This window comes from Rattus rattus, chromosome 9 (genome assembly GCF_011064425.1).
Source record: "Rattus rattus isolate New Zealand chromosome 9, Rrattus_CSIRO_v1, whole genome shotgun sequence".
Taxonomy (NCBI): Eukaryota; Metazoa; Chordata; class Mammalia; order Rodentia; family Muridae; genus Rattus; species Rattus rattus.
The window spans coordinates 51097511-51124309 of NC_046162.1; the positions used below are offsets into that span (position 1 = coordinate 51097511).

At 52.3% G+C, this 26799-nt stretch overlaps 1 protein-coding gene across 13 annotated transcripts in view; it reads left to right on the plus strand.

The window, feature by feature from the left end:
* Positions 1-26799, plus strand: part of Cacna1g (calcium voltage-gated channel subunit alpha1 G) — a 67941-nt gene that overhangs the window by 30298 nt on the left and 10844 nt on the right. For 3 of the 13 annotated variants that reach the window (XM_032913257.1, XM_032913264.1, XM_032913266.1), the window contains exons 10-26: positions 1098-1249; positions 1936-2121; positions 2214-2328; positions 2409-2564; positions 7113-7197; positions 7277-7473; positions 12252-12683; positions 13531-13631; positions 13745-13868; positions 15417-15427; positions 15622-15694; positions 15831-16015; positions 16950-17076; positions 18566-18691; positions 19548-19637; positions 20099-20291; positions 22586-22639. In XM_032913257.1, coding sequence (XP_032769148.1) covers positions 1098-1249; positions 1936-2121; positions 2214-2328; positions 2409-2564; positions 7113-7197; positions 7277-7473; positions 12252-12683; positions 13531-13631; positions 13745-13868; positions 15417-15427; positions 15622-15694; positions 15831-16015; positions 16950-17076; positions 18566-18691; positions 19548-19637; positions 20099-20291; positions 22586-22639 — 2407 coding nt within the window. Of the gene's footprint in view, positions 1-1097; positions 1250-1935; positions 2122-2213; positions 2329-2408; positions 2565-5556; positions 5626-7112; positions 7198-7276; positions 7474-12251; positions 12684-13530; positions 13632-13744; positions 13869-15416; positions 15428-15621; positions 15695-15830; positions 16016-16949; positions 17077-18565; positions 18692-19547; positions 19638-20098; positions 20313-22585; positions 22640-26799 lie in introns of all 13 variants that reach the window. The other 10 variants (XM_032913254.1, XM_032913260.1, XM_032913255.1 and 7 more) reach the window with 7 other exon arrangements.

Consider the following 26799-nt stretch of genomic DNA (forward strand, 5'->3'; position numbering starts at 1 on the left):
AGCTTCCACATTTTCTATCTGGATCATTTATTTTGGCACCAAGGCAGGTTCTAAGGTCCCTTGTGGTTATTCAGCTGTTTAGTGAGTATACAACTTGTTTCTAGCTAGACACAGGGCTCCTGGGAGGCGTGTTTTTACAGCTCTTTCAATGCCTGGTACACTGCTAGGCCTACAACAGGCACTTCGTACTGGAGGAAGGAGACTAGTGAGCTGGAACAAACAGATGAGATGGCTTTTGTCATCTGTTCTTCTGAGGGCCTCGCTAGGATGCATCCCTGCTCCCATCCCAGACCTTGGGTAGGAACATAAAAGGAATTACCTCCGGTGTTTTACAGTTGGCCAGAGAAGTTGGGAGTCTTACTGAAGGTCACAGAATGAGTGGCAGGGTGGGCTGAGGATTAGCCCAGATACCAGCAGGCACAAGCTGCAGATGCATCCTCGTTCTGGGGCTTGCCCTCCTGCTTACTGACACATATGGGCCCAGGAGCGTGCGCATTCGCAATGTGTCTGGGAGGAAACAAGCACAGCCTTTGATGTTTGAAGCAGGCTGTCAGGTGCATGGAGTAGCTGTGGAGCTCATGGAGTAACTGTGGAGCTCATGGAGTAGCTGTGGAGCTCATGGAGTAGCTGTGGAGCTCATGGAGTAGCTGTGGAGCTCATGGAGTAGCTGTGGAGCTCATGGAGTAGCTGTGGAGCACATGGAGTAGCTGTGGAGCGCGTCTGTATGTAGAGCCACAGGGCTGGGTGTGCACATAAAGCCTTGGCCATAGCCCTCTGATGTCATTTAGTGTTACCTTGGTGACCTGGGCCTCAGTATAGGAACTGAAAAGTCTTAGACCTCCCAGGAGAAATAGCAGAACTTACACAGTAGCCCCTAAAGAAATCTGTACTCTCAGGACCTGAGATCCTGACTCACGAATGAGGCCTGTGGGGTCCGTGTGTCCCTTTCTCAGGATGGCTGTCTTTGAGTGCTTTCTTCCTCGATACGCCCTAAGACTGCCATTTCTGCACCTCCTCTCCCTGGGGCCCCCGTGTTCAGGATGACTGGGATGTAGGGCTTGGGTGAATCTGCTGCTACATACCCCACTGCCCTCTAGCCCGAGGAGCTCACCAACGCCCTGGAAATCAGCAACATCGTCTTCACCAGCCTCTTCGCCTTGGAGATGCTGCTGAAACTGCTTGTCTACGGTCCCTTTGGCTACATTAAGAATCCCTACAACATCTTTGATGGTGTCATTGTGGTCATCAGGTATGACTGCCCCTTCCTGCTTCTGTCCGGAAGAGTGCTGGCAGGGATGGCTTGGAGTGAGGGATGTGGCCTCAGTGCTTCATCCCTTTATCTTCTAATGGGCCTCCTCACCTTGCTCTCCTCGAGCCTGGGCCCCTTCTCCATCCGCTTTCACTGCATCTAGCTCTTGTCCTCAACCTTACCCAGGTCTGGGGTGGATGAGGATTGGAGAGCTGGCTCTCAAGTGGAGTTGGACGAAGAGGTACAGATAGCTCCTTCCCCTCCTGCAAAGTGCTCGGAAACCGACTCAGACACCCAGCAACTTACTTTAGGGTTTCCAAGACCTGGAAAGAATTCCATCCCCCACCTCACCCCCCGGCCCAGGGCCAGAACTCCTTTATTGGTTTCTGGAATTGGCTTTAGATTTTATTAGAAGAGAACAAAGCAAATATTCCATAACTCCAAGCTCTAGCTATGGCAGGGTTTAGGGAGAGGGCTGCCTGCTGCCAGGATGCAATGATCTCTGACTGAGAGCGGAGGTCAAGCGAACTGGAGCTCTCGGTCACCTGGATTTTCAGCCCCTTTGAAGCCAGAAAGGCTTCTCCGAGCTAGGCTGGGCAGCTTGGTCTCAGATGTCACCAATGGGTCCTCAGAAAGGGAAGCCAGGGATAACGGGTGCAGGGACTCAGGCTGCCTGCCTCCCACAGTGTGTGGGAGATTGTGGGCCAGCAGGGAGGTGGCCTGTCGGTGCTGCGGACCTTCCGCCTGATGCGGGTGCTGAAGCTGGTGCGCTTCCTGCCGGCCCTGCAGCGCCAGCTCGTGGTGCTCATGAAGACCATGGACAACGTGGCCACCTTCTGCATGCTCCTCATGCTCTTCATCTTCATCTTCAGGTGAGCACACAGCTGGCCAGGACTGGGGTGGGGCTAGGGGCAGGATCACAGGACCCTGACCGACCCTGTCTGGGCCCTCCCTGTGTCTCCAGCATCCTGGGCATGCATCTCTTTGGTTGCAAGTTCGCATCTGAACGGGATGGGGACACGTTGCCAGACCGGAAGAATTTCGACTCCCTGCTCTGGGCCATCGTCACTGTCTTTCAGGTTCGAGGGTCACAGGGCAGGGGTGAGTCAGGGAGGTTAGATGTCTAGTCAAGTCCTGACTCCTGTCCCCCTGCCCGCAGATTCTGACTCAGGAAGACTGGAATAAAGTCCTCTACAACGGCATGGCCTCCACATCGTCTTGGGCTGCTCTTTACTTCATCGCCCTCATGACTTTTGGCAACTATGTGCTCTTTAACCTGCTGGTGGCCATTCTTGTGGAAGGCTTCCAGGCAGAGGTAACCCCCCCTCCCTGTCTATTTCACCCTACTGAGGGATGCCTGCCTCTTCTTCCCTCTGCTGCTGACTATGAGGCCCGAAAGATCTTGCAGGCAGTAACCACTGGACAAAGCCAGGGTGGGCCTGGGGTGGGAGGTGCTTGGCCTCATGAAACCCGTCATCAGGGGTGAGAAAGCCATGTGGGTTATAAGTTGACAGCTTATATGACGCTCTTTCAGTCAGCTAGGCCCTTTCCTAGAAAGACATGCCGGATTTGGGGACCTATGTAGCTGGACCCTAGAGCACGGGTTTTAATGGGACATCTGGAGAGGACCCATCTGGGCTGAGGGATGTGGGAGGTTTATGCGCAAGTCATCTGAGAGCAGGCCGAGCCGATGAAGATGCCACCAGAGAGCCCCAGGCAGGGCTGAGCTGCCCAGGGTGAGAAATGAGCCCAATTAGCTGCAAGCATGGCAGAGATGAGCGTCCTATTTCCAGCCCAGACTCTGTCACCTCCGTCACAGGCAGCGTCATCAATTAATATTGATTCGCATTGATCCTGCCCCGGCTGTGCCAGGGCAACACTTTCTGTCCCCAAATCCTACCTCCTTCTCCTTCAGCTCTGCCTGCCTTCCCACCCAAGCTCCCGTCATCCCAGCACCTCACACAGGGCAGGTTGACCCAACCTAGAAATGCACCAGGTTGGGCCCAGAGAAGCTCTTGGTCCAGTTCTCGCTGGGTGACCCGGATGGAAACTCCCGCTGCGGCCTTGTCTATAAATACCCAGCACACGGTGGAAAAACAAAAATCTATTTTCTGACTCTTTCCCAGCCTTGCGAGGGAGGGCTGTTTCCCCTGGGCCCGGTTGGGCTGAGAGGGGGGTGGGTGTTGGGCACTATTGGCTGCAGAGGAGTCTGCCCCTGCCTCTCTCTGCTTCCATTTTAATTGTGTAGTTATCCATTACCACATTTCCTCCCTGCTGGGTGGTAGCAAGGGCTGCCGGAAGTGCATGTGCAGTGGTATGTGTGAGAGGCTTTAGTGATGGGTGGGTCCCTCTCAGTGACAGAGGGTTGTTGGCACCTTGCTGTAGGACACTTTTTTGAGGTTTCCCTCGGACCTGAAGAGTTGAGAGGTACCACAGGATTTTCCCAAGAGCCTCATGATCAGCACTTAGTTGCCGGCTGCCTGCTGGAGTCAAGAGTTGAGTGGGGATGGGTCTCTCCACCCCTTCCAAAGGCAATTTATGGGGGCTGAGTTTACTCTCAGGCAAAAACAAATAATAAATAAATTCCTGAGGGAAGTGGAAAACACCTGAACCTATAATCCCTCTCTAGCTATCATGGTGGACCTAGCAGTGTCCCGTGTAGATAGACCCTTCCCAATAACCAGCTTTCACAAACACCTTGTTATATTGAGTGCCGCTGAGCTGTCCTGGTTGCTAGGCAGCAGCAATGTCTGAGTATGGGAACAGAGCTGCCAGGTCCTTCTGTCTGGCCTGGTCACCCTGGCCCTGCTGGGGGCCTGAGAGCTTTTCAGCATGGGAAAGATTGACAAGGGCTTCACAGGAGATCCCTTCCTAACTCTTTATAGCGTAAGTGTCCTTGCTGGAGAGTGTCATCTAGGGCCTGGTGCCTTCAAGGGCTGGATTGCTTTAGGTATGGCGTGTAAGAAAGAAAGGATTTTAAGGTTAACCTTCCTCCATGAGGGGAGCTGAAGCTGTGGCCCTGAGGGGCTGGACCAGCCGCTTCACTGTCCTGTGTAGGTGTTATTAGCTACCTGTCCTTACCATTGTGGGGTTTCAGTGAGCCCCGTGGTCGCGATTGGGGTTGTGATGGCCTGAAATACTGTTTTGTTTCTATGAATAAGACAGCCCACCTCAGTGGATGAGGTAGCTGCCCCATTTTGGTGGACCTCAGCAGGAGACCTCAAGGGATAGCTCTCCTGCTGGCCTTAACCTCCTCCCAAGAGTGGGTAAGGGGGTGGCTTTGGGGCAGAACCTGCTTGGCTCCTGATTTCCTGATTCCCAGGGGGTAGTGCCCTGAATTCCTGTCTATTTGTCATCCGTGCACTTAATTAGATGAGCCAGCAGCAGGCCCTGTGTGTAGCCATTAATTGATACTAAGCAACATCATGGCCGCTATCCCACTGTTGCTTGTCATATCGCATCTGACTCTGGGTATATGCATCCACTCTGACTTGAATGGACTGAGCCGCCGAGAGGGCTGAGAGGATTAGAACTGCTGAGGCTCTGTTCCTCATCGAGGCCCTGTCCCCAGCTTTACTCACTTCCCCTTGCTACCTTCTCTACCATGCCTTACTTACCCTTGCTGCCCGTTCCCACACAAATACCTCAGGACAGCGAGAGGGGAGCCGTGTTCTCAGCTGGAGATGAAGGGCACAGCCCACCGTCTCTGCCTCTGTACAGTGTGGGGCAGTTGCTTTAACTTCTGACTTCAGGGGCCTGCCCTGGAAGATGCTTGCAGTGGTGTCTTCTCCCACCCTGCAAGGAAGTGAGCTATGTTTCTAAGCAGTTTAAGGCTGGGAATGGTGGTGCACACCTAAAATCCCAGTGCTTAGAGGGCAGAGGCAAGAGGATCGCCCACGAGTTCCATTCCAGTCTGAGCCGTGTTAGTGAGACCCTGCCTCACTAACAAGAAGTCAAGAGCTGTGGATGTAATACAATGGTAGGATACTTGCCTGGCACTGACAAGGCCATGGTTGTGATTCCTAGCTCCACGGAGAAGGTGTAGCAGTGAGACACTCCTACAAGGACGACTGGAGGACTCGATCCTCCATGACCTTGTCTTACCTTTGTGGCCTTCGCCTTCACCCTTTGGATTCATTTGGGCCTGGGGGCCCCCCCGAGGCTGAATTCTGGAAGGCTGTCCTGTCCCGCTCTCCCTACCCAGTGTCTCTCATCTCCTTTTCTTGTCTTCTTGGGACATTGCTGATCTTTGAAGGCGTGAGAGCCTGTGAAGAACAGCCCTCCCCTGCCTCCCCCTCTCCCTGTAGGAAATCGGCAAACGGGAAGATGCGAGTGGACAGTTAAGCTGTATTCAGCTGCCTGTCAACTCTCAGGGGGTAGGTATGCCATCACGAGTCAGCATGCCCCTGTGCCCAGTGCCTCCTCCACTCCACCCGCCCCTGTGTCTCTGTGTTCCTGTTCATGCTCAGCTGTTGTGCAACCTGTGGTCGCCGTGGTGGTCATTGGTGTTGTGAGGTTTGCTTTGATTTTAAGTCCCTTCCCCCCCACCCTGCCCACTTGAGGACACGGAAGGGAGGAGCTTCTTTGCCTCTGCCACATCAACCCACAGAGGACACATTCCCATCTCTGCCAGGCCTGTAGATGGGCCAGAGAAGGAAGGGACTTAGAATCCTCTATGTGCACGTGTATGTGGGTACCACATGTGTGCCCGCCTGCATCCGGGTTCTGCAGGAGTCTGAAACATCCAGCCTGAGTGGAGTTAAGACCTGTGGTTGTAGAACATATTCCCTTTACTCCTTGCCCTGAGCCCTCACTGGAGACCCCCAAAGACACCTCAGCTCATTACAAGTCCTTGGAGGATATAAGGATGGGGTATAGCTCTTGTCAGAATGTAAACACACTTCAAATGTACCTCTGAGTGTCTGACCACCAGTCCTTGAATCAAATCCTGCCAGCCATATCAGAGCATGTCCCCCCTTTTGGTCCCTCATGCCAAACCTGTCCTCTCTGTTTCCTGCACTGACACTAGAATTTGGGGCGAAGCCAGGCTTCCCATGGGACCCCATAGTACTGTGCATCTCTAGCAGTCCCCTGGAGATCCCACTTGATAATTAAAGACCTCGTTAGGGATGTAAACTGAGTTAATGAAAGTGATCCCCTGAGATGCCAATTATCCAATATTTATGCCCTTATCAAAAGTAGCAATCAAGTATTTTTTTAATAACTTCTTAAGGAGAAGTGTATAATTACTGGGAAACCTTCTGACCTGCTAAGAAGGAAGTAAGAAATCTATCCCAGAGACAAGAGAGAGAAGTAGAAATGGGGCCAGGAAGGAGCTGGGGTTTGGGGAAGGTGGAGGTCAGAGGTCAGAAGTCAGAGGTCAAGGGATTAAAGTGGCATCTTTGTACTAAGTTGCTCTGACTTGGGTCTTCCTGTTTCCTTCACAGATCCATAGGTTTGAGGTTCAGGGAGGGACATTCTGAGGAGAAGGGAAAGGGCCTTGAGTAGGCTTTTAGAATTGAGGCTGCAGTGGCCATCTCACCCTGGTTTTAACCCCTCTGGCCACTGCTTCTTCCCTGAGCTAGTCTTGGTGCCAATCCAGCCAGGCTGCTTGTGCTGTGGGCCTGGGTTATCCATGGCCTTTCCTAAGGTTTGGCTGGTGGGAGGTAGAGGCATCAGCCATGGGAAGCCCCAGGCCCCCAGCCTGGGTGGTCTGGCCTGTCCCCATGCATGCCTCGTATTGTGGTTGCTGGTTCTTGTGGTCTGTGTGTGGTATGTTTATGTGGAGAGAGGGAGACCTCAGTCCATGCTGATGACACCTACCTGGCCAGGGTCCTAATGACCCACTGTTCCCTGACCCTAGGGAGATGCCACCAAGTCTGAGTCAGAGCCTGATTTCTTTTCGCCCAGCGTGGATGGTGATGGGGACAGAAAGAAGCGCTTGGCCCGTGAGTAGTGGTCCTGAGGGTACAGCCTCTGACCTTTGGACCAGCCCAGATGGACTCAGAATCTCCTTTCTTCTTTCAGTGGTGGCTTTGGGAGAACACGCGGAACTACGAAAGAGCCTTTTGCCACCCCTCATCATCCATACGGCTGCGACACCAATGTCACTACCCAAGAGCTCCAGCACAGGTGTGGGGGAAGCACTGGGCTCTGGCTCTCGCCGTACCAGTAGCAGTGGCTCCGCTGAGCCTGGAGCTGCCCACCATGAGATGAAATCTCCGGTAAGGAAACGCACGCTGCTGCCCCACTGCAGGAGATTAGCAGCACAGCAGGATGAGGGGCTGAAGGCAGGCAGGTCCAAGGAGACAGCCCCTGGGACACAGGCTGGATGGAGCAGTCAGTGCTAGCGAAACAGATAGGTGACAGAAAGTCTTAGCCTTGGAGGTTAAAAACAAACAAACAAAACAAAACAAAACAAAAAGAAAGCATTCTAAACCAGACTCTACTGTTCTCTTGACCTTGGACAGGATTTAGCCTTTCTAGACCTCTTCTATAGAGCAAGGTGGGGCACACATTTCTCCTTTATATTTAATCAGACCCTAATTTAGCTCCTGGTACCAGGCTAGATTCTGCTGCAGGTATTGTGGACAGTAACTGGTCTTTACTGGCCCACGACTGTGGGAGAGGAGGCGTCATTGCGTCCATTTTACAGATGGGGACCTCAGTCGCAGATGACTGAATGAACCACAGAGCTGACAGACCCAGCTCCTCCCGTGGGAGACTGGCCTGTGCTTGCATTGTCCTTACTTTTTATTTCCAACCGTCATCTTTAATTTGTTACTATTTCATCTGGCATTTTGAAAGAGTCTCACCACATAGCCCATGCTGGTTTTGAACGTGTGGTCCCTCTGCCTTAGTCTCCCAGAGTAGTGGGATAAGAGATGTACACCACTCCTGAGCCAAGGCTTTATTTATTTTGGTTTTCTGAGACGGAGTCTCACTATGCAGCTCTGGCTGTCTGGAACTCACTATGTAGACCAGGTTGGCCTTGAAGTCACAGGGCTCGACCTGCCTCAGCCTCCGGTGTGCTGGGATTAAAGTTGTGTGTCACCACCACATCAGCCAGCTAAGACGTTGCTTTTAGCGGACAAATTATTGTATATATTTATGTAGTAAAACGTGGTATTTGATGCCTGCAAATATGGAGTGACCTTATTAAGCAAATTAGTGCATAAAGCACCTCATGTACTTTCTTTTATGTCATTATATTTAAAGTCTACTCTGTTTGTAAATTTGAAAAACATGTTAGGTGGGGGTGTGGGTGCAGGCCTTTAATCCCAGCATTCAGGGAGGCAGAGGCAGGTGGATCTTTGAGTTTGAGGCCAGCCTGGTCTACAGAGTGAGTTCCAGGACAGTCAGGGCTACACAGAAACCTGTCTCAAAAAAACAAACCGAAACAAAACAAAACAAGCAAAAAACCAAAACCAAAACCAAAAAACCAAAACCCCCCACCCCACCCCCAACATTAGGTCATTGCTGTTTGTAACCACCATGCTACTTTAGGTGTGCTCCTGTGCTCTGACTACTGACATTTCGCACCATTAGATCAATAGCCTCCCATTCTCAGCCTCCCAAGCTCCGTGAATCACCATTCAGCTCTTCTATACATTCAGCCCTTCTGGAATCCAAATCATGGTCATGGAGGGACCCTGATTCTCTGTGCCTGGCTTGTTTTATTTAGTATCCTTTTCGTCAAGGTCACTCATTCTTCAAGGTCACTGATGTCAGCAGTGATAGGATTTCCTTTTTTCCATTTTTTACTATTTGTATTTAAGTGTGTGTGCGTGTGTGTGTGTGTGTGTGTGTGTGTGTGTGTGTGTGTGTGTAAGACAGAGGTTAGTGGTGGATGCCTTTCTCTATTGTTCACCACCTTAACTTTTGAGATAGGGTCTCTGGCTGAAATTGGTGCTTACTGATGGTCTAGACTGGCTTGTCAGCACACTTGGGGGGTAATTCTGTCTCCACCCCTGACCTCAGTGCTCGAGTTACAGGTATATACAACCATACCTGGCTTTTGTACATGGATGGGTGCTGGCTATCAACGTCAGGCCCTCATCCTGTGTGGCAAGGATTTTACCACTGAGCCATCAGCCTTCCTCTTTTTTAAGGCTGAATGCTGTGTGTATGTTCCATGTGTTCTTTTTCTTAAAAAAATTTTTTTATTTCTATTTTTACTTATAAATATTGAGTGCATGTGTGCGCAGATTTGTGAGAGAGCGAGACAGAGAAGTAGAGAGACAGAGAGAGACATAGACTGAGAGAGAGTGAGAGCAAGCAAGAGAGAGATGGAGTGAGAAAGAGGAAAAAGAGAGAGAGGGAGGGAAGGAGAGGAGAGAGAGGGAGAAAGAGAGAGTCAGAGAGAGACAGAGAGAAAAGCAGAGACAGAGAGACATAGAGAGAGTGAGAGCAAGCAAGAGAGAGATGGAGTAAGGAAGATGGAGGGAGAGGGAGAGAGGGAGGAAGGGAGGGGAGAGAGGGAGGAAAGGAGAGGGAGAGAGGGAGAGGGAGAAAGGGAGAGAGGGAGGGAGAGGGAAGGAGAGAGAGAAGCAGAGAGAGAGACATAGACAAAGAGAGAGCAAGCAAGAGAGAAATGGAGGAGAAAAGGAAGAGAGAAAGAGAGAGAGAGAGAGAGAGAGAGAGAGAGAGAGAGAGAGAGAGAGAGAGAGAACAGTGCCCCTAAGTTCAGAAGAACATGTAATATCCCTCCTGGACCCAGAGTTACAAGTAGTCGTGAGCTGCCCAATTCAGATGCTGAGAACTGAGCTTGGGTTCTTTAAGAGTATTGCAGGCTCTTAACCACTGAGCCGTCTGCGTAACCCCATTTTTAAAATCCGTTCAGTTGCTGGATACTTTGCTATTGTCACAGTGATGCAACGAGCACGAGCATACATCTGTGTCTTTTGCATACTGATTTCAAGCCTTGTCTGTGTACCTAGTAGCAGGATTGCTGGACTAGACGGTCGTTCTATTTTTAGGGTTTTTTTTTTAAGATCTCCCCTATAGTTTTCCATGGTAGCTGTACTAATTTATATTCATGCCAACAGTGTGCAAATGTTCCCTTTTCTCCACACTGACTTGGACAATAGCTATCCCAACAGGTGTAAGCCATTTACTGTTTAAGTTGTATTTCGGGGGTTTGGAGATGGCTCGGTAGGCAAAGCGCTTGCCACACAAATATGAGGACCTGGATTTGAACCCATGACACACAGACAAGTGGCCATGAGAGCATTTGGCTGTAATATCCCAGTTCCTGTGGTGCGATGGGAGGCAGACACAGGAGAGTCGTGGACTTTCACAGGCTAGCTGGGTACACAGTGACAAAGAATGAATGATCCTATCTCAGGAGATGGTGGAAGTTGAGGATCAACACCTGAGGCGTACTATGACAAACACACACATACATTATACATACACACCCGTGCACACAGATCTCATACACACACATATCATACATACACACCCATACACACAGATCTCACACACACACATATACACACACACTCATACACACAGATCTCATACACATACATATCATAATACACACCCATACACACAGATCTCATACACACACACATATACATACACACCCATACACACAGATCTCATACACATACACATCATATGTACATATCCTTACACACAGATCTCATACACATACACATCATACATACACACCCATACACACAGATCTCATACACACACATATACATATACACCCATACACACAGATCTCATACACATGCATATCATAAATACACACCCTTACACACAGATCTCATACATACATATCATACATTCACACCCATACACACAGATCTTATACACATACACATCATATGTACATATCCTTACATACAGATCTCATACACATACACAGATCTCATACATGCACACACACATATACATCATACATACACACCCTTACACATAGATCTCTCTCTTTCTGTCTCTCTGTCTTGCTCTGTCTCTGTTTCTGTCTGTCTGTCTGTCTGTCTGTCTGTCTCTCTCTCTCTCTCTCTCTCTCTCTCTCACACACACACACACACACACACACACACACGAAAGTGAGAAATAAACCTTTAGTCCTTCCCGATGATTAGCATTACTGAACATTTCCCATGTATTTGCTTGTGGTTTTTCTCTTCTTCTGAGCTATGTCTATTCATGTCCCATTTGCTTTTGTTGTTTTCTTTTCGAGGCAGAGTCTAGTGTTAGCTCAGGCTGGCATGAGCTCAGTGTGTAGTAAGGATGACCTTGAACTCCTGGCCTTCCTGCTTCTGCTTCCCCCCACAGGCCGACACCATCACACCCTGCTTTCAATTGGATTGCTTTTTTTTTTTTTTTTTTTTTTTTTTCAGAGCTGGGGACCGAACCCAGGGCCTTGCGCTTTACTAGGCAAGCGCTCTACCACTGAGCCAAATCCCCCAACCCCTGGATTGCTTCGTTTAGTGGTTCTCAGCCTTCCTGATGCTGCAACCCTTTAATTCAGCTCATGTTGTACTGACCCCCACGCGTAAAATTACTCTCTTTGATATTTCATAGGTCTATTCCTGTTACTGCTGTGAATCATAATGTAAATATCTGTGTTTTCCCGTGGCTTCAGGTGACCCCTGTGAAAGGATCATTTGACCCCTGAAAGGGTTCAAACCCACAGGTTGAGAACCACTGGCTTTCTTGCTATTAAGCTGAGTTCTTTCTTGTTATTTCATATTGCCTGTTGGTGATGCCAAGACTCATCTCACCAGCTAAATGAAGAACAAGTGATATTTCTGAATCTGCTTTAGAGATGAGAAAAACGGAGGCTCAGAGAGGCTTAGTAACTGGCCTCTAGCCACACAGTTTAGTAGGCTGAAGCCAGATCCAAATCGAGGCTCTGGATTCCAGACACACCTCCAGTTAGCATCTCTTCTCCAGGGAGGCTCACGGGATAGAGGTACCCATGAGAAATGAAGACCCTTGCAGCCTCCCCTGAGATCATCTCTCTTCTGTCACCCTGCAGCCAAGTGCCCGCAGCTCCCCGCACAGTCCCTGGAGTGCGGCAAGCAGCTGGACCAGCAGGCGCTCCAGCAGGAACAGCCTGGGCCGGGCCCCCAGCCTAAAGCGGAGGAGCCCGAGCGGGGAGCGGAGGTCCCTGCTGTCTGGAGAGGGTCAGGAGAGTCAGGATGAGGAGGAAAGTTCAGAAGAGGACCGGGCCAGCCCGGCCGGCAGTGACCATCGCCACAGGGGTTCCTTGGAACGTGAGGCCAAGAGTTCCTTTGACCTGCCTGACACTCTGCAGGTGCCCGGGCTGCACCGCACAGCCAGCGGCCGGAGCTCTGCCTCTGAGCACCAAGACTGTAATGGCAAGTCGGCTTCAGGGCGTTTGGCCCGCACCCTGAGGACTGATGAGCCCCAACTGGATGGGGATGATGACAATGATGAGGGAAATCTGGTAAGATTCCCGTGGGGCCCTGCGACCCCTCACCCCAGATCTTCAAGGGATGTCCATCCTGTAAGCTGTCAAGCTGTTCTCTCTCTCTCTCTCTCTCTCTCTCTCTCTCTCTCTCTCTCTCTCTCTCTCTCTCTCTCTCTCTCTCTCTCTCTCTCTCTCTCTGCCACCCTGCAGAGCCTCGAGCCCTGGTGCTTGTGTCCTGGGCTGTGCTCTGCTGTCCTTGGTGGATATGAATGGTTTCAGGCAGATGTGTATGAATCTTTCATGGCCCTCCCCCTGTGACTCAGGAAGACCCATCACTCATCTTTCTAAAATGATGTCTCCCCTCCCCTCCTGTCCCCCTTTCTCATCTGAACCTCATCACAAGCCTTGACTTACAGCACGTCCTCAGCCACTTACTCCTCCCCCACCTCTTTCACCACCCCCCTTTGCCCCGAAAATAAGCACAAGGACAGGGACACAGGATGCAGGGTTAGCACTCGCACAGGGTCCCTGTCTCCTCGGCCCAGGTGTATCTGAGCAGACAGCTGTGATGAGTACAATGTTTGATTATTGATGCAGTTTCCAAACCCAGCAGGGAGAGATGGGAAGAAAGGCAGGGAGCTGGGCTGGAGGCAAGATGGGAAGAACACAGAGGAGGGTAGAGGGAAGGGGCTGGGATGCAGGGCCAGAGGGCGGAGATGAAGGAGGACGATGCTGGGGGGTTGCCGTGTAGAGAGCCAAGGGGTGACTTTAAAGGTAAAGGAAGGGGCTGGTCCTGAGCTTGGGAAGGAAGCTGCTCAGATAGAGACAGACTTTGAAGGCATGGGGGCCTGGTCCCACTAACCCCACAGTGTTCCTTCCATAGAGCAAAGGGGAACGAATACAAGCCTGGGTCAGATCCCGGCTTCCTGCCTGTTGCCGAGAGCGAGATTCCTGGTCGGCCTATATCTTTCCTCCTCAGTCAAGGTCTGTTCTGGTGCTATCAGGGGATGCTGGCGATGGGGTCCTAGTGCAAGGGAGCAGGGGACAGTCTGCGGGAGTCCCCCCTTCCCAGACTTTACTCCCTATCCCTGGGGCAGGTTTCGTCTCCTGTGTCACCGGATCATCACCCACAAGATGTTTGACCATGTGGTCCTCGTCATCATCTTCCTCAACTGTATCACCATCGCTATGGAGCGCCCCAAAATTGACCCCCACAGCGCTGTGAGTCAGAATATAAACACTTCTGTTGAGTTCTGCTGAGTGCCAGGTTCCTCCTGGGTTAGCACTCAGGACAAACCCTCAGGAGGTGAGACGGCCCACACTGTCTCCAGTCTGCCTGAGGTCACACATCACAGGCAAGGCAAAGGGACAAACAAGAGCTCCCTTTAGGTGTCCTGGCTCCATCTCTAAGATGCCTTCTGTGTCCCCTCCGGCCTCAGTTTCCCTTCTACTGACATAACATCTCAGCCAGATACTTCATTATCTTCTTAGCTACATATATATTCCTCTGAGCCTTCCCGAGATGAGGTTACACCTCATTGATTGATCCTGTGTGGACTAAACAGTACTGGTTTCCCTGTGTCTGGCCAGGAGTCTCAGTGTCACTGTGACTGGTATATTGCCAGGGTATGTAACACACACACACACACACACACACACACACACACACACACGGGGGGGAGGCACATACACACACATACAGAGAGAGAGAGAGAGAGAGAGAGAGAGAGAGAGAGAGGCACAGAGAGAGAGAGAGACAGAGAGACAGAGACAGAGAGAGGCACACACACATACACACACACAGAGGCAGACACACACACACACACACACACACACACACTCATGCACACACCAAGGGTAATGCAGATCTGGGTAGAAGAATTGCTCTTTGCTCCTTGAGATCCTACCAAATCACAAACAACTAGTCTTTCGGGGAGCCTAGGAGGTTAGGAAGTATGTTGGTCGTGTCTGCTTGGCTGTGAATCTTTCAGTGTGAGAACAGCATAGCCAAAGGTTTTACAATTAGACATTATTATTTAGTATTAGTATTCTTCCCCAGGGCCTCAGTTCTTTGGATGGACCCACCTGGTTCTAGGTACTGACTCTCCCAGCCTGACGTCAGAGCCCCTCCCACCAATAACAGTTCAGATTCTAGAAGGATGTCAGGGATGGCCCTGTCTCCCCTCTTGGCACTCTGCACCAATGGCCTGGAGGTGGTCAGAGGTCCCCCCGCTCTTTGCTTCCCCCATCTTTATTTGGATGTCAGAGCTGCTGAAGCTGAGACATTAAGGTGTCTCCAGACAGCTCAGGAGAAGTTGGAGAAAGCCTAACCATTGGAAGGGCCTACCTACCAGGACTTGGTGGGTGGGTAAGAGACAGCACTGGGGACCTCCTTCCTGGGCTGGTGTCCACCCCATGCACCCTGACATTGTCTCTCCACCTTTCCACTCAGGTTCTGTCTCCAACTTTGTACCTTCATCCTCCTGTCCACACACACATGTCCGATATTGCTGGCTACCCCTCAGGGATGACCTCAGCCCATAAGTACCAGGGCAATGGGTCGCCATGCTCAGCATAAATATGGTACCTGGGGTGGCACAGTCTGTCCCCATGTCCCTCAGCCTGCCTACTGCACCATTTCTGGGGCTCACAGCAGGGAGGCAAGTGAGTTGGATAGAATGGCAGGCAGGTTGGAGATCAAGTTAAATCCTGCTCCAGTTTCAAGAAAGAAATCAAGGAACTGGGGACTCAGACAGCTACAACATATAGCAGAGGTTCTTCTCCTCAGGGCGGGGGCAAAACTTTTCAAGTGAGGCGTGAGAAATGGTATTGTGAGAAGGGGGCTGAGGAGGGGTGGGGAACAGTAACTCTTTCTGTGTCAGGTATCTGAAGCTGTTTTGACATCATGCAGAGCAGGTCTGACCCGTGGATCAGCCTCTCTCTCTCTCTCTCTCTCTCTCTCTCTCTCTCTCTCTCTGACCCTCTCCTCCTTCTCCCCTCTCAACTACATCTTCACGGCAGTCTTTCTAGCTGAAATGACAGTGAAGGTAATGGGCAGGGTGGGGGGATGGGGGTGGGGAAAATAGAACTGGTAGAGGGTAGGAAGGTTGGCCGGGGTGGAAGGCGAGTCTGGGGGACTGATGGGAGAGTGGCTAGTGCCAACGATGTGGTGGTGGTCCCCAGGTGGTGGCACTGGGCTGGTGCTTTGGGGAACAGGCCTACCTGCGCAGCAGCTGGAATGTGCTGGACGGCTTGCTGGTGCTCATCTCCGTCATCGACATCCTGGTCTCCATGGTCTCTGACAGCGGCACCAAGATCCTTGGCATGCTGAGGGTGCTGCGGCTGCTGCGGACCCTGCGTCCACTCAGGTGAGCTCCCCTGCCCCCACATGCCTTTGACAACCAACACCCTCAGAAGGGAACAAAATCCCCTGCATACCCTAGCTCCTGGCTATGACCTCATAGTTCTGTGATCCACTCCAGACAACATTCCTGCTCCGGTCATGTCCTTCCAAGTTGCACAGCCACTGTCAGCTCTGTGCACCCCTTTCCAGTGTGATACACTTTCCCGTCCGACTCTGCTCTGACTAGCTCTGTTGGGAGCACAACATAATGGCTCATAGGGCCTGCGTGGTCTCCAACGGAAGCTTTCCCATAGAGTCCCCTCAGGGTGATGTTCTTGCCTTCCCTGTGAATGACACATTCTCCTATTGTCTTTCCTTACTTTCTGCACCCCTCCGGGGATTACCCACTGCTATTAACACTTCTCCTAGCAGGGGATAGACCTTCTCTAGTCAGGCAGTCCCAGCCTCCTAACTCAGAATTTCTCCTGAGTAAGGATGATACCAAAATAATAGAGTTGCTTCTCGGTCTGGAAAGATCCATCTCCTCTTGCTTGTTCCTCTCGGCACGCCCCTACTACTGTCTCCTGGTTGTCACCACCCCCATCCTGTCACACTGTGTCCCTGGGTGATACCTCCCTTGTGTCGAGCCCTCTCCACTCCAAGCCTGATCAGGAAATACACTTGACAGCCTGAGAGAGGAGGGGAGATGTAGGAGCTGCAAGTGCCTACTTGGAGACTACAGAAGGGGGAAAGTTCTCTCGGTGGGGCCTCCGTGAAAAAGGGGCTTTTCCGTGTGGAACGACAGCAAGCTAAGGTGGTGGGGGAGGGGCCAAGCAGGGCAAGGGCTAAGAGAGTGGGAGGGGCCTAGCAGGGCAAGGGCTAAGGGAGTGGGAGGGGCCTAGCAGGGCAAAGGCTATGGGCGTGTCTGAATGTTCACCGTGGGTCCCTCTGCTCTCCAGGGTCATCAGCCGGGCCCAGGGACTGAAGCTGGTGGTAGAGACTCTGATGTCATCCCTCAAACCCATCGGCAACATTGTGGTCATTTGCTGTGCCTTCTTCATCATTTTTGGAATTCTCGGGGTGCAGGTGTGAGGGGCGGGGGAAGGGGGCGGGAATGGTTGCTGGGGATGTCTGAGAAAGACCTAGGAGACTCCTCTCTCTTCTTGGCCCCGGGTTAGGCTACTGCCACCTTGTTCCAGATAAAAATAAACAGTGAGTGTCCCTTCCCTCCAGGGCGTAGGCTTCAGACCCCTTTGCCTGCTTGGTGTTGGGGAATCTTTTCTAAGGGACCCAGTTTTGCAGGCGCTTCAGGTCCATTGGTAACTGCAGTCTGTTGTCCCTGTGCTGTGGCGCTGTGTACTTCATCACACATCTTGGTCTGCTCTGGGATCTCCTCCCTTCTCTGCTTCTCTGAGTAGGGTGGGCTGAGTGCCAGGCCTGGGGATCCAGAGCCCAGACAGCTGGGCCAGGTTAACAGAGTGCTGGCAGGCAGGCAGGCGGGTGCAGACCCCAGACAAGGCAGGAAGTGGGGGCTGCCTGGGAAACCTGGCTTCGGGCCCAGCACAGGAACTTGGCTTTGGAGGGAAAAGAGCCGCAGCAGCCTGCAGGGTTCAGCAGACATCTCAAGGGACTGGGGAGCCCCTCGGGCCCATCTTCGTCTTCTAGTGTCCCCACTCCAGCTGCAGGGTAGACATCTGGCTGCCGGGCAGTGTGGGAACTCCTGGGTGGTTGCTGCTACTCTCTCACTCCTTCCTCCTCCTGCTTCTAGAATACCCACTATGCCCTGGGGAGGGGCTGTTCCCTGGTTTCCTAGAAATTCTCTAGCCTCAAGGACCAGGCTACATTTGCCAAAGCCGTGCAGAGCCTCTCTGCCCAACCCCCATCCCATATGTGGTCTAGTGCCCACCCCTTCCCCACTTCCCTTGGCTTGGGAGAGTGAGCCATTGTTGAATTCAATCCCATGGGTTTAGGCTTGTCCTAAATGGTTCCCTCACCCCCCACCCCGCTCCCAAATCCTCTTGTCCTTCAGATCCCTTCCCTACCACCCCCGCAGCAGTCATGGCCTGGTCTGTCCTGGAACAATAGTAAACATTCTAGACAGACCCATATTTAAGACCTTTTCTGCCAACTATGGCCTTAGTGAGCCTCTGAGTCTCAGTTTTTCTTTCTCTAAAGTGGGGCTTATAATCCTTGTGTCTCATAATTATTATGAGAGTTAAATGCCTTGTTTGGTGTGGCCCTCAGACTTGAGCATCCATCAGAACCACTCAGGATCCTTGTTAAAAGACTGTGGAGCCCACACTCTAGCACATCTGTCTGACCCAGGAAGTTGGGGTAGGCTAAGGGAGCCCCACATCTGGAGCTTCCCTGACTAGGTAGAAGGGGAATGACGAACTCCCTCCTTCCAGCTTGTCTTCTCTCTGGGAACAGGAAGAGGGTACCTATAGCTGAGCTTCCTGTCAGGGTTTCTGGCTGACACCAGAGGTCAGCATCCTAGTCACCTCTCCGGACTCAGCGCTTGGCTGGGATTGGGAGCCCTGGGCTTACTCTCTGTCTCCCACATGTGTGTGCCCAGCTCTTCAAAGGGAAGTTCTTCGTGTGTCAGGGTGAGGACACCAGGAACATCACTAACAAATCCGACTGTGCTGAGGCCAGCTACCGATGGGTCCGGCACAAGTACAACTTTGACAACCTGGGCCAGGTGAGGGACATGTTTGGGACGGGGAGGAACTTAAAGGTGGGGACACACATACATCCCCAGTAATGTGTTCCAAGACAGTTGAAGGTGGGCAGCCACAGAGACTGGCTCACTGTCGCCGTGTCCCAGAGCTAGCGTGCCTGCACACCCCAGTGAGCTGACCACAGAGGCCTGAAGCTCTCCAAAGATGAAAGAATGGAGAATCATAGAAGGGGGTGGGGCTGGCCCAGGGTCACAGTGCCACACAGTAGAGCGCTTGTGAGGTTGGGAGCAGGCTGCTTTGGTTATGAACCCTGTCAATGTCACTGACAGTTCACTGACAATGGGCAGCTGAGGTGGGGTGCAGGGGCGAGGGGAGCTCCATTTTCCCATCTGGAGAATAGGTCCATGTTACCGTTTCCTTGGGGTTTGTACATGTATAATGTATGAAATATGTATGTGCTTACTTGATGAGGGTTCATGTTTTTCCTCCCGAGTTGTGGAAATGGGTATGTAGACAGTGAAATAGCAGTGTAGTGCAGAATGGTACTTGCCTACTATTCATGGGGACTCGAGGTCTTCAATCCCCATTACTACAAATGGAAAACAAAGTAGCTGGTTCTTGCAAGGTTGCTTTGGTTTCTAGACTCCTAGGGCCTTAGGATCTTCCCAGTCTAGATGAGGTCAGAGACTTAGCCATCTCTCCTAGCATCTGACCAACCTCGGGGGTTCCTGAGACAGAGTGTTCCCTGGGGACCTGGAGTAGGGACCCCAAGCTGCTGTCAGGAGGTGCTCTGATGGAGTGTGGTGGTAGTTTGACTACGTACTCTAGGTTTCCAACGAGTCTGTTATCTCCTCTCGTCTCCTCCCCCTCCCCCAGGCTCTGATGTCCCTGTTTGTGCTGGCCTCCAAGGATGGTTGGGTTGACATCATGTATGATGGGCTGGATGCTGTGGGTGTGGACCAGCAGGTAAGGTGGTGGGGACGGTTCTTTTTGGCTTCAGGTCATTCGGCCTGGGCTGGTTACCGAGTGTACCCAGGCCCGCGTGGGTCAGAAGACCATGCTGCAGCTTACTGCGGGCTGTGTCTGCAGACCTGCAATCACTTTTTTTTTTAAAGATTTTTTTTTCTCCCCAAATGATGGGTGAACAGTTAAAAATTGTTAAATGTGGCATGAAAAGTCTGAGGGATTGAGAACACTGGGCTCCCATTCCTTCAGGGCAGGAGTCAGCCGGAACAATAACAACAACAAAAAACCCAGCTGCTAGATAGAGAATAGCCAATTTTGCCTGATGCCACCTCATTCCAGCCACTTACCTGTCAGATCCCTGGAGCTAACTCAGTTTGTACCAGTGCAGCCGAAGTGAGCAGCACCTGAGATGGCTCCCCATCGGGCTGATGTGACCACATGGTCTCCCTGCTCCCCACCAGCCCATCATGAACCACAACCCCTGGATGCTGCTCTACTTCATCTCCTTCCTCCTCATCGTGGCCTTCTTTGTCCTGAACATGTTTGTGGGCGTGGTGGTGGAGAACTTCCATAAGTGCAGGCAGCACCAGGAGGAGGAGGAGGCGCGGCGGCGTGAGGAGAAGCGACTACGGAGGCTGGAGAAAAAGAGAAGGAGTAAGGAGAAGCAGATGGCCGGTCGGTAGTCTTTCCACATCTCTCTGGGTCATGCTTGACCTTGGCCTTGCGACTGCAGGGGGTTAGGAGCTGGGGTCTGGGGCTGGGAGAAGTGCTCCTGCCCTCCCCCTCATCTCCTTCCCTCAACAGCATGTCCGCCTTTAGAGCCTGCATGAAGCAGACCAGGTTAGCCCCCATGGGGAAGGAGCTGTCCCCCAGGAGGCTCCCTAGGTCTCGGCCTCGTACTCCCCAGAGGATACCAGGTAGAAATGGACAGTCGGCATCTCAGCATCCCTCGAAGGAGGGAAAGCTACCTGACCTGACCCCACACCTCCCAGTACTGGTGTGTGCAGTGACTTAGGGACTAGCCTAGGTACAGACCCAGATCAATCTAGCCTGTGTTCTGACCTCTAACTTTCTCGGAGGCCATAGCTGCTCAGCCAGGGCTCAGGCCGACCTACAAAGAGGCAATAATTGAGATTGGTCTTAAGAACCACACCCTTTTCCCTTTCTCCAGCAAAGCTACATGGCTCCCTGGTGGTTGATGGTTTCTTGCTGAAGAAGAGAAAGGAAAGAAAAGAAAGAAAGAAAGAAAGAAAGAAAGAAAGAGAGAAAGAAAGAAAGAGAAAGAGGATGGATGGATGGAAGGAAGGAAGAGAGAAGGAAGGGAAGGATGGAAGGAAGGAAGGAAAGAAAGAAAGAAAGGAAAGAAAGAAAGGAAGGAAAGAAAGGAAGGAAGAGAAAGGAAGGAAAGAAAGAAAGAAGGAAAGGAAGGAAAAGAAAGGATGAAAGGAAGAAAAGAAAGAGGAAGGATGGAAGGAAGGAAAGAAAGAAGGAAAGAAAGAGGAAGGAAGGAATGAAGGAAGGAAGGAAAGAAGGAAGGAGAGAGGGAGAACCTAAGTGTGGTAGCACAAGCCTACATATAATCAGAGCTTGCAGAAAGCAGAAACAGCGGGATCAAAGGTTTAAAGCTAGCCTGGACTATATAGTGAGTTTTAGGCCAGCTCGGGCTAAACAGTGAGACCCCCGTCTAAAAAAGCTAAAACCCAACGGGAGAAAAGGCCTCTGTAAAGATTCACACTCACAGGAAAACCAAATTATCACTCTGGGACCCAAGACCCCTCCAGGCCCTCACCCATGCTCCCAGCATCCCTTGCACACAGTGCGTGCGGCTTCATGCCTCTCACCTTCAGGCTTTGCCAGAGACAGGCTGAGACACACGGGAAAGACACAGAGCTGGGAAGAGAAGAGAGCAGCGCAGTCGCTGCTTTGTTTCTGGCATGTGTGCAGATGTGTGTGCACCTGGCTCCCACTCGTTCGGGAGTTCCTGTCTGTCTGGTTGCTCTGTCATCTCCGTGCCTCTCTCAGTCACAGCCCACGTCCCTCCACGTATCTATCTAGTCTGTGTGGGTTTCAAAGCCTTCGTGTGTCTCCCTGTGTCTCTCCCTGTTTGGTCTGTGGGTTTCCCTCCTCTCCGCCCGCTCACAAACCGTCTGCCTTCCGCCGATCGGATGTGTGCTGGCTCTGAGTTTCCCCTGGGTGTGTGGAAACGTGAGTACCACCCAATGAGTTGGGGGCTCCGTGTCTCCCTTGGCTGCCTCTCCCGCTTGCCTGTGGCAGGTGCTTGGAGGATGGGAAGAGTGCGGAGGAGTCACAGTGGGACTGGGCCAGAGCTGCTCCAGGAGGATGTGGAGGGGGACGCTGGCCCCCAGGTGGCCATGAGCAGGTGCAGCTCTCTGCCTCCCACGGGCACACCTTGCCTTCCGTAGGCCTCGCCTCTTCCCAGCTCTGGGTTGGGGTCTGGTTTTGGCTTCCCTTAGACTCTATGGCTGAGCAGGTACCCTGTCTCCAGGGCCACGCACCCACTTCTGCTCCACCCACCGCGTACCCTCTGCAGTGAGCAGTCTCAACGGGGCATGCGCACATGCCTTTTTTTGTGCAGGAGGCACTGTGGCCCCTGCCCAACCAGCTGGCTCCTCTTCTGGGGTCTGTAGCTACTCAGGTGCAGCTGAAACCACAGCGGGGGTAGGAATGGACATCTGTTCCGATGACAGTCTGCCTGTCCCCCTTCCAGTACCTTCCTTCCCCTGTGGCCCTGGCGAGTTGGCTGAAACATTTGTCTTCTTTGGGTGCCCCAAATCTGTGCTTGGGCATTGAGAACCAGCCGCTAACACTCAACACATCCCATGTGTAGGCAGAGTGAGGGTTGGAACTGAGGGGGAGCGAGCTGCTGAGGGGCCCTGCCCAGCGCGCCTGGTCCGGTCAATGACCAATGTCGTGTTTCGTTCTTTTAGATCTAATGTTGGACGATGTAATTGCTTCCGGCAGCTCAGCCAGCGCTGCGTCAGGTACTGCGTCTGGGGTGTGGGTTCATGCGTGTGGGGGACGTGTTCTTTGCTCCCTCTCCATGGCTCAGTGGTTCTATCCTCTAGGGGCGAAGGGCTGAGGGTCCTCGGGCCCCCACCCCCAAGAAGGCAGGGCCTAAAGTGTTGAGTCTGCGTCGCACCCCTACCCCCCATAGGCTCCATGATAAGTTGTGTGGAGGTGAGGTGGGCCTGTCGCCCTCTGGATCAACAGTTCTTGGAGGTCTTTTACAAAGGTCCTAGGCTTCTGCTGTCTTGGGGCCTCTTCCCTGTTCCCCTGTCCCTCACCATTAGCTTAAGCTGCAAATCCCTCTGCCTTCTCTAGTCTGAGGGAGAGGGAGTCTTTGATCCAAGGGAAAGGATGAGAGGGGCAGCGAGGGGAAGGATTTGTTTTACCAACGTAGCAATGAATAATTGAACCAACTCATTAATAGTCATCACAGGGGCCACGTCACCACTGCAAACAGCAGAACGGCAGAAACTGGGAATTGAAAGACCGAGTTAGCTCCAAGCTCCTCACCCCAAAAGCCAGAGACTTGAGGACAAGTTGAGTCCTTACCTCCCAAAGCTGTGCGTCTCTGAGTAGACTTCCCTGTGCCTGCCCCTGGCCCTGTGCCTCACTCTGTCTCCTAGTCCCCTTACACTGCTCCCCAGACGGAGGCTGGGAGGATCAAAGTCTATGGCAGGGCTGTGGGGCCCATCCCATCCCCTGACATCCCTACCTGGTGGTTTCCAGGCTGTTTATCCCAGGATCCCCCTTCTGGCCTCCTCCTGCAGTTTGGAAGACTTGAAGTGGAATGTCGGGGGAACGGTTGTGCTTCCCAATTTTTTACTAATCAAAAGCACATTTAATTGCTGATCAGAGCTTCTGAGCTGCAGAAGGTCACACTCTAACTGACGCTGAAGAGAAACTGTGCTGTCATTTGTCTGCGGTTGGGGGGGGATGTCTTTACATGAGCAAATGTATAATTTCTTTTAAGCCTTGAGAAATTTTATTAAGAATGAAAGGCCTTCCACAGGGCTGCTTTCTCAGCTGTGGAAGGCTTGGGGTTTCAGCCTGGGAACCTCTGACTGGACCATTCCTCACTGCCCAATTCAGGCAGGCGCCATCCTGAGGGGATGGATGTTGGGCCTGTGAGGGCTCAGAGACTCACGCAAGGAGCGCTCTGAGCCTACCGACCCTCATCTATTGCCACGGTCCTGAGCTACGGCATTTGACATTGAGTAGCATCTCTCTGGGGTCTCAGGAGTCTCTGGCTGGTTTGTGTCTCTGTTGCTAGTATCCCTGTGTCTGTGTTGGACTGTTTTCCAAATTTCTGACATGGTAGGGGATGAGGGAAAGGTGGGAGAAAATTGTCTTCAGCATAACCCTTCTGAGGTATTGAACAGCCGATATGAGAGGAGACTGAAGAATATACACCCTCACCTTTAACCCTAAACACTACCCAAACACATGGCTGGCCCACCGAGGCTCCTCCACCCAGGGACTATGCACGTATAGGCACATAATACCTATGCCACAGCACACACTGGCCATTCTCATCCTGTACTTTTACCCAGGGACACCTGGCCTGCTCCTGCTGGCACATGTATTCTTCTCTTAGGTTGTAACAATGACCCAGACTCTAAGCAGGTCCTCAAAACATCTTTCACCCCTCCTCTCAGAGCCTGGAGTTCATTAGGGTCTATACCAGAGCTTGTCAAACTGTGAGTAAGACTTACATGGACAGACAGGACAAGACATCCTGGGACTCACCCTAAAGGTCTCCCACAGGGGTCTTGGTCCTGAATTTCTAATAGACTCCCAGAGGCTTGGTTACTAGTATGCCAGTCTACCTCCCATGGTGACAGGCAGGAAGCCAAGTCTCTCATCTGGGTTTTCTAGGAGTCAAATGTGTAGACACCACTTCCTGCTAACACACCTTCGTCCACCCTTCTGTGGCCAGCAGGAGGCATCACCTGGCCCAGGGAAAAGGGAAAAGTTGGATTAGGGAGAGACACTGGGCCTAAATGCTTAGGTCTGAAGGGGGAGATTGGGGCTGCTAGGTGACAAGACCAGTCCTGTGACACTTGACCTCTAGCACCAGCTTCACTCCCTCAGTCATCTCTGACCTCCATCTCCACTAACCCCCTCTGCCCCCCTCTCCCCCCAACCAGGCCAGGAGGATCCAAGGCAGCATAGCTTTTGCTGTGGGAGCCTCTAACACTGCTAAAAGCCGATTTCCTACCATTTTTCTCTTGGGAACCTTCTGCCCTGGCTGTGCCTTGGGCTCCCTGTGACCTCTGCTAACTCATTGTGCCTGTTGCCCTCATCCGCAGGCCCCTCCAGCTCTCCTCATTTGTCCCTGGGCCTCCCTAGGGGCCTGGGGCCCTTCCCCTACTGTCTCACTCCGAGCTCTACCCTACCAAAGGCAGCTGATACTACTAGAAAGGGGTGATCAGGCTGGAGTCTTGCTGTCTCATTCTGGTGCTGGGCCACGGGCTTTCTGGGTCTCTCTGGCCTCTCTAGTTGATTTGGTGCCCTTTGGACCTGTGTTTCTAATGGAGGGTTTCCTTGATGCCTTGATGCCTTTGATCTGGGCTGGGGGCTGTAGTTAGAAGGATATTTGGGACCTGGAGCTCCAAACAGATGCCCTGCCTCAGCCATGCCTCCCCGCTCCTCTGAGTTGCCTGGAGGGTCCCTGGCTGAATACGAACCCCACCACCATCACTCAGACTCCTGAAGCAAGGCTGGAAGGCAGAGTCCATGGTGATAACCTCTATTTGGCCCTGATGTGCCCACAGTAGTCAGGTTGGGATAAGGGGGGTTGGGGGCTGGGGGAACGAGGGGCTTCTCCCTTCCAGCCTCCTCTCAACATTGTCTCAACTAATAACGGGGCTAATAAGGAGCTGCTTCTTCTAACCTAATTGCATTCAAACATTTTAGTTAATTCTCCATTCATATTTTAGCATAATGGGATCGGGTGTTCTCGGCATTTATGGAGATTAATGCAGAGAAAGAGTTCCGGCTGCTGAGGCAAAACAGGGCGACTAGCGCCCTCTGGTTCTCATGGTACTGAAGGAAGGAAGGAAGGAAGAGGCCTTGGCTGGCCTAGCCACCCTCCACCATCGGGTGTGGATGACCTGTGGGCTCATGGCATCCCTTGCCTCTGGCCTCTCTACTCCCCATATTCTTGGGTGTCAGGAAGGCCACCTGAGCAAACAAAGCCACACTTGGCTGGCCCTCTCTGAAAACAAAGCGATGACCTCAGGCACCTCTGAGGTGCACCTGGCCCTGTTGCCTCTGTGCCCTGGTTATCCACACCTCAAGGCCGATGTGGAGAGGGGTAGGTGGGCTTGCAGATTAGCTGCAAAGCCAAACCCGCCATTTCTGGGCACTCTTCTTCCTTTGGCTTTTGGTGGGGACTCACCCCCCCCAGGCCAGTCCCTGCCTCAGTTTACCTCTCTTTGAAGGAATCCTCTGCATGGGAAAAGATAGTTGTATTTGAGCTGGCCTGGGCCCAAAGCTTTCTGTCACCCCTGGGCCAGTTGGTCCCCGGCATGGTCCTCAGAGGCTGTAGGCCTCCCTCGCTGGCTTCTGCAAAGACCTACTAAGAGGGAAGGGCTGTCTGGGACCTGAGGCTGCCCACAATTTCCCGGTGAGGGTTCTCTTTTCTCCGTGCAGCTTTCTCTGAGACCAATCTGTTGGCATATTTCCAGATAGCGTGTCTTCACCTTAGCCTGGCCCTTACTCCAGCACCTAAAGGAGGGTCCCCTGAAATCTGCCCCCAGATTTCTCTTGCCTGTTTGGCAGGACTACCTTCTGGTACTGTGACTTTTCTTAGTGGTGGGCTAACTACAAGAAAAACACTATGCCTATGACAGATCTCAGACAGCGCTTCCAGCCCAGCCTGCAGTGTCAGGCCGCCCCGATACCCAGGGTAGGCTGGGTACTCATTAGAAACTGGGTGAGTCTGTGGGTGCCACCCTCCTAGTTTGAGTCTGGGACAGGGGAGAGACCTGGCCCTCCGCCTCTACCCTCCCCACACGAAGCTGTGGGAAGTCTGGGGCACTGTCCTCTGTAGGCTCTGTGGTAGGTCAGCAGGCAGCCAAGATGTCCAATTTCCAATCTCCGGTCCTATCGCAAATCCGGGCTCTGTGTAATC